Source organism: Neovison vison, chromosome 3, assembly GCF_020171115.1.
Source record: "Neovison vison isolate M4711 chromosome 3, ASM_NN_V1, whole genome shotgun sequence".
Lineage (NCBI taxonomy): Eukaryota > Metazoa > Chordata > Mammalia > Carnivora > Mustelidae > Neogale > Neogale vison.
The window spans coordinates 200,712,284-200,725,722 of NC_058093.1; the positions used below are offsets into that span (position 1 = coordinate 200,712,284).

Genomic DNA, 13,439 nt, shown 5'->3' on the forward strand with positions numbered 1-13,439 from the left:
TGATTCTAAATTAGTACGCGCATCATGAAATAGCCGCTCAATTATTCCTAGTGTTTCCCATGGAGATCTTCAGGGCCCAGGCTTAGACTGGCGAATGTCCCGGCCAGCGAGCAGAGCTCCATCCAGGAGTGCAGGGGGGAACCCACACCTTCTCCACCGGTCTTATGACATATGTGTGAGGACCATGCAGTGTCCTGGTGCAGAAATTGTTTCCTTTGGCCCCTGTGCATGGGCTGAGTTTGGACCATTCAGGCCAGTGGAAGGTGCCTCAGATGAATACCGGCATGAGAGAGGTTATTCCTGACGTGGACAGCATCCCAGCAAAAAAACAGAATGTGTCCAGTGTGGTTCAAAGCATCTGTACTTGTGTTTTGTTTTAATTGCTATGTAGTTAACATTCAGTGTTATTAGTTTCAGATGGATGAATGGGTAAAGACATGGAATGTACATTCAATGGAATATTATTCAGCCACGAAAACTTGACATTGACGACAACACAGGGGAAGTAGAGTCTATTACGCTAAGTGAAATAAGTCAGTCAGAGGACAAATACCGTGTGATTTCAGTCATGGGTGGAAGTTAAGAAACAACACAAATGAGCAAAGGAAACGAGAGAGAGAGAAGCCAAATGAAGCATTTTGAACGAAGGGACGGTTGACCGAGCTGGGGCAGGGGTCAGGGAACAAAGATGTTCCCAGTACCAAGGGAGATGCACGCAGCAGGGGGAAACCAAAAGACTTCATGTTCCTAGAGCCAGCGATGTGGAGAGCTGCCGAGGATGGAGACATAAACCAGGAGGGAAGCAGCGCCTGCCAGAGACAGCACCAAAGACAAGAGGGACATGGAAAGGGATCCCGATCTTGGGTTCTTCCCACGCTGTCTCCTCCCTTGCTCAGAGCAAGCATGCAAGGAGTCCAGATGACCCATTGACTGGACAGCTCCCCAAGACACAGAGAAAGGCAGAGATGAATGGAGGTGAGGTGGGAAGGCTCCTAAAATGGACTTCCATACGTTTGTAGAGCCGAGCCTCTCCTGTAGAACCTGAGAGGAACAGCAAACACACAGAAGGAGCCTGCCATGCCCCAGACATTCCGCTCAGGGCTCTCTGGGGAGTAAGCCATTTCCCCCTACACCTCTTCAACATAGGTAGCCTCCTGGGAGAGCAGCAGGATGCCTGCGTGCCCCTCGTTGGGCAGAAAGTGGTTGGGGTATGGATATTGCTGCTTTGCCTCCTGAAGATCTATTTCTATTCTTCTGTTGGCAGCACTGGGGTTTTCCTTGGGGAGGGGTCCCTCCCTAGCTCTCTGGCAATGGAACTCAACTTTGTCCGGCCTCCAGAAGAGGCATGTGACCCAAGCCTGTCCAATCCAAGCATCCCTCCTTCCCTCTGTCTAAACTGATTGGTCCAGAGATGGACATGAACACAATTAGACCAACCAGAGCCAAGGGGACTGGTCCTGGGTTCTTACAGGTTCTGCTGAGGGAGAGGCATCATGTCTGCTTTGGGAATGATGTGATAGGATGTAAGCCTCCAACTGCTCTTAACTATTTTTTTTTCGTTTAAACAACTTTATTGAAGTATGATTTACATACTGTAAAATTCACTCTTCTAAGTATATACTTGATGATTTTCAGTAACTTCACTGAACTGTGCCACCATCTCCATGAGCCCAGTTTTAAGATGTTTCCTTCGTGCGGTGAGACATCTCCTTCACCTTCATCCAGAGTCCCACCCCAGCCTGGTTGGTCTCTGGGATCGCTGGCCGCCATCTTGGCACACTGGGGAGAGGTCTTGTCTGAGATTGGACCAAGGCATAGGGACGTGAGGCGAGCCATGGAGAGACACAGAAAATTATAAATGATACTGCAGAGGGGGAGAGAGAGAGAGACAGAGATTGCAGATGAAATGAGTATGAGAGAGAGTACAGGTGAGCTTTGCTGGTGACAAAGAGCCGGATGGGATGTAGACAAGTAATTATTCTCAGCTAAATTGGCATCGTGTTTACTACTCCTTTGCACAGAAAAAAATTTGAATGCCTACTTATTAATTTCTTATATTCTGTCTCGTACAAAGAAGGAGACTTACAAAGATGCTGACAAGACAGGAAGAGTAAGTAAAGGAAAATAAGAAAGAGGAAGCAAAGAACAGGTGGGGGCTGGGAAGGATGCAGAAACTCAAAGCTTAGTAAACCAAAAGCTTAAATGAAGACTTATATGAACAGTTACTAAAGGCTGAGATGACAGTTGAACTCTAGGCTCTAGAGGATCCACAATTAAGAGAGAAATATGCTTAGTTTTTAAAACAGGGTGTTTAGAAGTGTACGAAACCAACCCGTTGCTGGATTTCTCTCTTGAGCCATTCCATAATGCAATGAGCTAAAATCAGTTTTTTAGGGGCACATATGACACCATCCATGGGTAGCACGGGGTTGGATCTGGTTGAAAGGCTAGGTGCTTTGTGCTGTGCCTGTATGTTATGTGCTCAGCCATAAGGGTATTAGGACACTCATGAATCTTTCTGGCTGCGAGTAATAATATGGTAAAACACAAAGGCTTATAATTATTTTTAATACCAAGAGTCTGGCAGGTGGGGGCAGGGGTTCCAGATGTGGTTCAGTGACTCAGATGTCCTCAGAAACCCAGGGTCTTTCTATCTCTCTGCTTGGCTTTCCTCACATTTTCAGCTTCTTTCCTCAGGATCAAAATTTACTTATTTCCCTTGAGGTGTCACATCCTTGGTCAAGAAAGGAAGACGAGGGGGGTCAGTCCTTTCTGGTTTTTTCTTATCAAGATAGGAAAAGCCTTGCCCACAAGCAGATAGGCCCTTAATTATAGATGAGCAGAGTTGGATCGCCTCTACTTTCTAGGTCAGCTGGGAAATAGAGGAAACTGTCCAATGGGAATGGGATTGGGGGTTGGTTGACCAGTTTATTACCACCTTGCTGAACTCGACACAATCAGTGTCACTTGGTGAGGAAGAAGGGGAGGGGGAGGGAGCTAGCAGTGTTTGCCAAAGGGGAAATGATGAATGCAGACAGTTCCTGGGCAGATGACTTCTCTATCCTGTCCGTAAGATAGAGAGATGTGCGGTGTGTCACAGGGCACAGAAAGTAGGCACCTGGCCCCATAGGGCTTTGGAGAAAATCCGAAGTTGTTGACTACTGAGTTTATCTTAAAGGATAAGTGCAGCGTCACTTGAGAATGGAGAAGGGGAGACAGAAAAAGCTCAGCGGGTAGAGGCATGAGCTAAGGAAGGGAGGTCTAAATTTGTTCAGTGTATTAGAAGACACTCAGGCAGTTCTGTATTCATATACCATAACATGAGAGTCAGGGAGGTGAGACCGGAAAGGTGCCTGGGGAGGAGGCATGGGTGGCCTTCCATGCTCCGTTTTCAGTGGGTTCCACTCCTGGAGCCACAGCCTGACTTCCATGCTTCATTCGGGCAAGTGGCTGGACTTAAGGTATAGACTAGGTAAAAGCATGGGCTCTGGAGTGTGTATTCCTAGGTTGAAATCCCACTTTCCCCACCTACCCTCTTTGTGCTTTATTTTTCTCATCTCAGAAGGGGAAAATGAGAGAGATCCTTTCCATATAATGAGTTAATTGAGGTGAAGTATGAAGAGTGATGGCTGACTCGTGGTAAACCAGGACACATGGGGATGGCTGTGATGGTCGTGGTGATGATGGTGATAGCGATTGTGATGATGGTGAAGATGGTGGAGATGGTGGTAATGGTGGTGGTGATGGTGGTGATGGTGGTGGTGATGGTGGTAGTGGTGGTGATAATGATGGTGATAGCGATTGTGATGATGGTGAAGATGGTGGAGATGGTGGTGATGGTGGTGGTGATGGTGGTGATAGCGATTGTGATGATGGTGAAGATGGTGGAGATGGTGGTGATGGTGATGATGATGGTGGTGATGGTGGTGGTGATGGTGGTAGTGGTGGTGATAATGAATGGTGATGGTGGTGATGTTGGAGGTGGTGGTGATGTTGATGGTGATGGTCATGTTGGTGATGATGATGAATGGTGATGATGATGGTGATGGTGATAATGGTGATGATGATGGTTATGATGATGATGGTGGTGGTGCTGATGATGGTGATAGTGATGATGGTGGTAATAGTGATAATGATGACAGTGATAGTAATGGTGATGATGGTGGTGTGGGTGGTGATGGTGGTGGGGATGATGGTGGTGGAGATGGTAATGGTGATGATGGTGATGATGGTGGTGATGGTGATGATGATTATGGTGATGGTGGTGATGATGGTGGTGCTGATGATGATGTATTGGGCACTGGGGACCTCATGTGGAACAAGACACAGTCTCTGTCCTTCTGGAACTTACATTCTAGAGTAGGAGACACAATCAAGCCATAAATGAATAATCACATGATACCCATCTTGCAGAGATAAGGCTCATAAAAATAAGTGAAGGTAAATAGTGGGTTAGAACAAGGTTTCTTAACCTCAGTACTATTAGCCATTGGCCAGCCAAGTCTGCTGTAGGGGAGCCTTCTGGCCTTATGAGATGTTTAATAGCATCCCTGGTGTCTACCAAGTAGATGCCAGAAACATCCCCCAGTTGTTCCCACCAAAAGTGCCTTCTGATCTTGCCAAACATCCTCTATTGGACAAAATCTCCCCGGTAGAAAGCACAGAGTGGATGGAGCATGGCTGAAAGTGGATGGCGCTAGTTCACTAGAAAGTTTAAGGGTGTCTCCCCGTGTTCATTTCCCAGGACTGCCATTAAAAACCGCATTGCCATTGGTGGCTTGTAGCAATAGAAGTTCCTGGAAGCCACCAAGCTGAAACCAAGGTGTCAGAGGGGTTGGTTCTTTCTAGCATTTCTTCAGAAGGATTCTTCCCACACCCATTCTGGCTTCAGGTAGTTGCAAGCAATCCTTGGCTCGTGGCCCCATCATTCCAGTCTCTGCCCTGTGTTTGCATGGCCTTCCCCTCTGTTTGTCCTCTCTGCCTGCATGCCTCAAATATCCCCGTCCGTACTCTGACAAGGAAACTGGCCATTGGATGTAGGGCCCACCCTACGTCCAGGCTAACTCACACGGAAATCCTGAACTTACTACATCTGCCAAGACCCTCTTTGCCCCCAAGGTCACATGCACAGACCAAGGATGAGGACATGGACGTATCTTGTGGGGGACACAGTTCAAACCACTGTGCTACCCACAGAGGTGACAAGTGTGGGAATGAGGCATGTATAGAAGTGTGTGTGTGTGTGTGTGTGTGTGTGTGTGTGTGTGTGAGAGAGAGAGAGAGACAGAGAGCAAGGGAACGAGAGTCCAGAAAGAGTCACGGATGCAGAGAGCAGGGATCAAGCAGGAGGCACGAACGACCATGATGTGTCAGGGAACAATGGTGGCGGCCAGGTCAGGAGAAGGCTGGGAGTGTGAGTTTGGAAAACTCGGGCTTCAGGGCCACAAGAAGAGGTTTGGTTGTATTCTGAGAGCCAGGGGAACAGCCAGGTTTGAAGCCATGGCTGCTCTGGGTCTGTTCTGATTTTCCGTGTTTCCTCTGGCGGAGGCTTCAGGAGAGAGAGAGGACGTTGCAGCTGTTAACCATCAGCAAGCTGTAAACACCACGAGAATGTTGGAAATCATCAGCTGAGATTTTAAGAGGAAGCAAACGAAAGAAGCGAAAGAAGCGCCACAGTAGCCTGCCCTGATTATCTCCTGGGCTCCAAGTAACCAGGTGCTTCGAAGAGATTAGCTTTCTTCTTCTGATTTATGAAGGTCTCAGGGTTTCCCTTTTGTGAGTGCTGATAGGATGTGTTCTGGGGTGTTTTCCTAGGAATCTGAAACTTTTCTACTTGTCTCACGATAAAATTCCTGTGATGACTGGCTCAAAGGTCTTGAGAAGGGGAAAAAAAAGCCTCCAGAATATCGCCTAGAGCACAATATTGACTTTAAACACCAAGAGATGGGGCACCTGGGTGGCTCAGTGGGTTAAGTCTCTGCCTTCGACTCAGGTCATGATCTCAGGGTCCTGGGATTGAGTATCAGATCGAGCTCTCTGCTCAGCGGGGAGCCTGCTTCCCTCTCTCTCTGCCTGCCTCTCTGCCTACTTGTCATCTCTGTCTGTCAAATAAATAAAATCTAAAAAAATAAAAAAATAAACACCAAGAGAATCGTGCCATGACCTGATAGAATTCAGAGGCTAACCCACTCAATAACTTGAGGCCGTAGACAAGCCAGTCAGATCCTGTGGTCAGGTGCGGTTCAGCCTAGATAAGGCTGATCAAATTGTGAGTTCATTTAGGGGATGTTGAAAATCAGAGCAGGACTTTGGCTTCATTCAAAGACACTGGTTGGATGAATGAACGCTTAGTGCAGAGATGAGAAAATATCATGCAGACAGGGTGTTAATCCCATTGTGCACCGATGACAGAAAGCATAAGAGAAAGAGACAGAGGAGGAAGGGCTTGATCCCACCACTGCCTCGTCCTCTGCGCTCAGCCCTCTGCCCTCCTCACCAGGTGAGTCACCTGTGCAAAGACACACATCACAGCGGCATACCACCTGTGTGCAGCTGCAGAAACATCTCCTTCCCTGATGCTGCAGGGAGATACCGCAGACTTGCCGAACTCAGGTGGTTTACCCTGTTCTTCACCGTCATGCTTTCCTGAGAACTTTTCTGAAGGATGCACGGACTGTACGTTTTTGTCTCATGAACTCGCCATAACAGGTACTGGCTGGCTGGTATTTTTCAAACTGCACATGGTGACCCACTGGAAGGAGGTGAGATCATTTGAGTGGAGAGTTTAGGTATTTAAAAAAAAAAAAAAGGAAATAGAATAGCATAGAATGCTGTGGAATTGGATGGCACAGGATAACGGGGAGCAGAGAACATAGAGGTCTGCACAAGGAAGCTGCATTGGGGCTGGCTGAATTTATGTATTTATATATACATATATATAATATAATATATGTAATATTTAAATATATTTAGATTCATCCATATTTCTCTGGCATCGATTTCCTTCCCTTTGGAGCCACGTGGGATCTTGCCCTCAGTCGGGCAGTTACAGGCGTGGGGCAAGCTGGACTTCTGACGTCCCCACAGGTGTACCTCGGATCGCCTTTCTGCCCATGTCACCTCTGGGCACGGGGTGACCCGCCCTTGAGAAAGGGCCCGGGAACCCAAGTCATCTGACTGGTATTTCAGGTCTGTGACTGTACCCGTGGGAAATGTTGGCCCGGAGATGTAAGAAGAGCACAGAGTGTTTCAAAAGCATCAAAGGACAACTGCTCATTTACACCTTCATTACACAGTGGGGAGATCGAGCTTTAACAGACACGTGGTTGATGCCTCTCCCGGGTTTTGAAGGAGACCATGGTTTCGAGGCTGCCCTCATCAAAGAACTCTTTGGCAGTGTTAGGGCGTCTCTCGATGCCGGCGGTACGGTCGTTGCAGGGATACAGATTTCTCCAGGCTCAGCAAGGAGGTGAGGACGGGTTTACAAGGTGCAGGAGGTCCGGGCACCTCTGCTGGAGCTGCGTGTCCCGCGCCACCGTCAGGTTCTTGTTCAGGGAAGGGAAGGGTGTGGGGTGGAGGGGCAGGTCGTAGGGACAGAGAGAGAAGATTGATGTCCCTGGTGGTGTTGGCATGGATTGGCGGATATCTACCTCTGTCTTCCCTTGTCTTGCTTTGGCCCATCGACCCCCACGACCTGGGTGGCTCTGGTTGGCTTTTCTATCTGGGCTTCCACAAAGGATCGCAAGCTGGGGGGCTTAAAACAGCAGAAATGTATCCTCGCTGTTCTAGAAGAAGGCAAGACATCTAAGTGCCCTCCCTCCGAAGGCTCTGGGGCAGGATCATTCCCCGTCTGCCCAGCGTCTGATGGCTCCCAACATCCCTTGGCTTGTGCCTGCATCACACCAGACTCCATTTTCCTTGTCGCCATGGCCTTCGCTTCTCTGCGTCTTCTCCTCTTGTGTTTCTTAAAAGGCCCACCCAAAATCCAGGATGCTCTCATCTCAGAATCCTTAGTTCTATCCACAAAGACCCCTTTCCGTGGAAATAGGGTCACCTTCGCAGGAACTGGGGGGTTCCGAGTGTGTCTATCTTTGTAGAGGCCACCATTCAACCCACCGTAAGGTCAAAGAGGGGGGATATATATTCTAATGGGGTCAGAGTCCGCTTCTGTTCCAGAACTACTTCCCAGGAGCACACACTGTGCTGGGACCCGGGGCCAGTCCGTTAGGACAGCTGAAAAGGGAAGGAAGTGGTGTCACATCTCCGCTAAGGGACTTTGGGCAAGTCAGTCCGTTCCCCACTCCCCCACGCCCCGCTCCTTCCCAGTGAGATCAGCTTCCCGTCAACCTTTTCTCTCCTTGTCACCTTCTCGGTGGGACCTTCCCTGGTCATCATGCCAAAAGGACACCAGGCTTGCCCCCTATAAGCCTCGTTCTACCCAACAACCTTTACCAAAATCGAACCCACAGCCTACCACGCTTCTTTACCTTCCAGCTGCCCTGTTCTCCCAACGGAAAGTAAGTGCCAGAAAGGCAAGTTTTGGGACACTTTTTGTTCACTGTTTTCAGCTCAGGGCCTCGACCAGTGCCTGACACACAGCAGGTGTCCAGGAATGGTGTGTGGGACGCGTGGATGGTGACGGGCTGTGTCGGCAGACGTCTGGGTGAATCAGATGAAGGAATCTGTTTAAAGTAAGGGAGCAGGTGTTCTGCGAGGCTCAGCTTCCCCCTCACTCCCCCCCGCCCACCCCAGGTTCTCCATGTTCTGTGTTACAGTAACCTACGGCTGCACGTTACTTTTTCTGCACAAGATCCGTAATGCCTGGGCTATTGTCCATTCTCCGTAAGAAACATGCCGCAGGATGTTAAAGAACGGTGTAGCCAAATACATTGTTCGAACTTCCCATCTTTTCCAAGGGAAATCGCCTCATCCACAGTGGTGGTGTTCCCAAAAGTCGCCGTGAACGCCGGATTAGCCGATCTGAACCTCACTGCCCCTTGTGAGCCCCTGGCCACTACAGTCCTGTCCGCCCACAGACGCATACCCTGACTTCACGCATGCTTCTGTGTAAAGGCCCTGATTTAAGAGATTGTCATCGATTCATTAATCCCAGACTCACGGCCAACGACATCAAACCTCAGGCCTCAATGAACCCCCTTGTGCATTTCTCTCCATGCATGTGGTGTGTGTGTGTGTGTCTGTCTGTGCGGTGTCTCTGTGTCTGCGTGTGCATGTGTGTGAGCCTGGTGTATGTGTGTGTACAAGCAAGTGTGTGTGTGTGTTTCTCTAGAGCAGAAACTTACAAGGGAGTCGGGGTGGGTGCATTTTCTGCCTTCACAGGGCCAGCGGCCCCCCGGCTCAGTCGTTCCCCTAAGCCGCGAGACAGACACCCTGCGGGAATGGATCTGGGCACCTCACCGTGAGGCCCAAATCTACCCTCCACGCTGATGGATGCGCGGGCCATTTCCCATGGCGCTCACGCTCTGGACACCCGACTGGGAATCCCTGGGTGTCCCTGGACTCAGGGCAAGATTAAGTCGGGTCAGATTAATGACACAAAGCCCCCCTGTTCTCCTAATCATTTCATCATCCCCAAATTTCTCCCTCCAGCCCCAGGGGATTTCTATTTGCTCCCTCCCCTCCGTTGTCTTGGCAGGCCAGGGGACCGTCGGGGTTTTCAGAGGTCCCTTGAATGAGTTTTTCCAGGCGAGTACTTTCCCAGAAAGGCACAATTAATGCAGGAGGGAATCCGAAGCTCTGGGATAAAGGGGGCTAAGCCACTGTGCTTTTCTAACAGCTCGCAAAGCCGTGCTAGGCTTCGAGGAACCTCGGTATTGTAACTGCTCTTTTTAACTAAGAAATCCCTCAAAACCGGGGCATTTGGGGATTATCTAAGTAGCTGGGCTTTTCAGACTACTAAGAAAACTAGCATCTGTTCAGCTGATGTACCACCAGCGAATCGTTCATCCCGGGTGTGGAGTTTAGCTAACCTGATCGGTTTAAAAAAAAAAAAAGAGAGAGAATAAAAAAAATTTTTTTAAGGTGTAAAACAAAAGGAGGCGGTCGGGTTCCAGAAAAGGGACCAAGGGAAAAATCCAATGAGCGAACGACCTAAATCACGGCTGGGGGTACAGAAGTCTGGCCTTCTCCTTCTTGGAAGGGAAGGAGAGAAGGTTTTGGAGGGGGAGCTGTGATGGGTCCCCTTGGGGCTGCTGGGTTTGGGTGTGCTGGACCCGGGCCCAAGCGGCAGAGCCGGGGGGCATCTCGGGGTGCAGGCAGCTCCATGGCTGCCATGTGGTTGCCATCAGGCCAAGGGGACAAGAGCATTTAAGGACCTTGTAAGGGGTCAAGAGCATTTAAGGGGAGGGCTTCTTGTCTCACGTGTCAAAGATCAGATAGCAGTTTCCCTGATTCCAAGTGAGGCCCCTGGGCGACCCAACATATGGTGGCGTTTCTGTCGGCTTCAAGAGGCCACCATGTGACACCGGAGTCCCCTCGGGTCCCCCCAGTTTGGAGAGGGTCCGTCTTATGAACATGTCGCGTTCAGTTCTGACTTTTTCACCTATTTCGAGGGACTCTGAGTTCATGTAAGCAGACCTCATTCGTCAGGTGAACGTTTGGTCCCTCCAGCTCCCCCCACACACTGTGGTGGCACCAAAGACCAGCTCCACAGTGGGGAGGAGGCGGCTTTCCCTCCACTCCCCAGTGACGCTCACCAGCCTCAGCAGGCTACCAGCCTCACAGCCCATGCTGCACAACCGGAGTCCCCAGAAGCCCCCCCAGGCAGTATGCCTCCCTATCCAGGCCCTGAGTCTGTAACAGTCCAGCCTCGGACATGGCCTCACATCTTGATTTTTTTGTGGTTGTGGTTGCTTTGTGTGGAAACAGCCTGGAACCCTCACGGGCCACAACTGCGAACTTCCGCAGGTGCAGGTAGGAAAATGTGGTGAGAAGGGCTTTGGTTTGGAATTTGGGTGGCGCTCTGCTGGGCTCCCATATGAGGGGCCTTCGTTAACCTGCCAGCCTCACTCTTGCCATCTGTGCAATGGGCATAGCACGGCCTAGCAGGAATTGTTTTATGGAGAGATCATTGATGCAAGTGACGTATCAAATCATATTCGTGTCAGGTGTACAACATAATGATTCAGTGTTTATACTGTGGAATGATCACCCTGGGAGGTCCAGCTTACGTCCATCACTAACGCAGTCACACGTGTTTTTTGGTCATGGTGAGAACTTTCAAGATCTGCTCTCTGTGCGACTTTGAAATGTATGAGACGGATGGTTAATTCTTGTCGCCGTGTGGTACGGTACATCCCTAGGACTTATTTCTTTTCTGTGTGGAAGTTTGTACCTTTGGAGCCACGCCACCCGTTTTGATGACACAGGAGGGGACAGAAAATCTCTGACACAGACACCCAACTTCCTAGCACTGGACCTGATGCACCAGGGGTGACTGTCTGGTTTGCATTTCCCCAGAATTTCGTTTAGGTTGCTCAGTTAAGGTAAGTGCCCACGAGAGAAGACCCAGCCTGCGTACTGTTTGTGTCGTGCAGAAAACCACTCGTCTGCTCAACAGAGGGTGCGTTTAAACACCCACGCCGGCACCGTTTCCATCTTTAATTGCTGCGGGGGACGGCAAGGAGGGGAACGGGACGCGGCTCTGAAGGTCCGGGAGGACCCGTGGGAAAGCCCGCGTGTGGGCAGGGAGAGCGGGTTTGCTGCTGAGATTGGGAGACGGACGCCGGCAGTAGGGGGGAGCCTCACCCCACCAGGCGCTCCAGAACATGAGCGGCGTCCTCCACACCCGCCCCGGGCTCTGAGCCGGGACTGAGGCCATCCCTGAGCCCAGAGCCTGTGGCCTTGGCCAGCTGGAGGGTGGCAGGCATGTGGGCGGGGGGCGAGGTACTAGTCCCCAGTTTCTCTGTGGCATGTTACCGAGCAGAGCCTAGCTGGCCTCCTTGGCCGGGGTGGGGATGCTCTCCCCAGCCCAGCCCACCTGCCCCTTCCTGGACGCAGGTCTTTCTGTCTGCGATGTGGGTAAACCTGGCACCGTTCATTCCCACTCCAACCAACACTGAATACGTCCTCTCTGAGAGTGCAGGGAGGGTCGGTGCCTGACATGTGGGGATCTGCAATGGAGCTCCCCCAGGATGCAGGAGGTCTCCAAGTCCCCCTCGGCCCCATGGAAGGCCAGCCCCCCAAAGTGGGACTTCGCTCCTCCTCCCTTCCTTGTGTTTCTCTGCACTCTCCTCCCAACCCCTCCCCCAAGCCCTGCTCTCAGTGGTGGCAGTGGAGGCAGGCGGGTCCGGGGTCGGGAAGGCTGGCAGAGGTTGGGAGGGGAGCAGGAGGGTGCCCAAGAATGAGGTCCTACAGCCCCAAGCCCTCGGACGCCTTCTGGGGCACGATTGGGTTAGGCTGTTCCTGGCTTCTGGCGTCTTGCTTCTTGACGACCTGGTTGACCAAGCCCTCTCCCACAGCTCAGAGGACCATGTCTGGTAGAGAAAGGCAGGCTTTTGGCCCAGGGCCACTGCCCTTTTGCCTGGATGCCTCTCCAGGCCTCTGCCGCCCCCCGGCACTCGATGCACCACAGCGCACTCTGTTTTTCTCTGGCCTTTGGTGCCTCTCCGTTCGTGCACCCGAAGGTTCTAGGCCGCAGAGGACACTGGATGGCTGGGTGTTGGGGGAGTGAGGCGGTTACAAAGCTGGGCTGAGCTGTGAGTTGTGCCCCTCCCCGACCCAGTTCTAGGACCCACAGGACAAGTCTGGGCTCTGTGGCTCTGGCCTGGCCTGGGGGCCATCCTCGTCCTGGCCCGAGCCGCTCGTGAATGAATGTGGACTCCATGGTGGTCCCTGATTTGGAGTTTCTGCTCAAGGAAATGTAGGCATCTCGCACACCCTGGCATGGGAAACGTGAGCCTCGATCCAGGGCTGCAGGCCAGCCGAGGGGTTTTCTGAGCTCTGGGGTGGATTCACGCAGAAATCCTGAGGAGCTGAGTTGCTGCGGATTCGGTCACTGAGAGGTGCCCTGGTTTCGTGGGGGGGGCGTGGGGTGCTGCGGGGGGCTGGCCACTGCGTGCCTACAGGACTGGGGGTCTTGGGCGTCGGCAGCTTGGGTGACCGGCTGCTGAGGGGCTCCCGGCTGGCCTGGTTGTGGCCTTGGCGTCCCCTGGGCCCTTCAGAGCGCACCCACTGGTGGTGGAGCTTAGGAATGTTCCCCCGCTCTGGGGCTCCCCTGATCCTCCCCGGGAGAGGACCCATCTCTTAGAGCATCGATGCCTCCCCCCGACTTCGGAGAGCCTGAGCCAAGGCAGAGGTCTGGGTCAGGGGCCTCCCTAATGGCAGAGGTCCGCTGGGCTTGCTTCCCTCCTTTGGGATCAGTGGGCTTGAGCACACGGGATCAGAGGCTGGGGTGGCTGACGTAGAGGGCACTACTGGGG

General features: G+C 51.7%; 1 protein-coding gene across 1 annotated transcript in view; it reads left to right on the forward strand.

Moving 5' to 3' along the window:
• The first annotated feature begins 3,785 nt into the window (after positions 1-3,785).
• TMEM132C (transmembrane protein 132C) overlaps positions 3,786-13,439 on the forward strand; it is a 224,129-nt gene continuing 214,475 nt past the window's right edge. The window contains exon 1 of the mRNA XM_044244405.1: positions 3,786-3,902. Coding sequence (XP_044100340.1) covers positions 3,786-3,902 — 117 coding nt within the window. The remainder of the gene's footprint in view (positions 3,903-13,439) is intronic.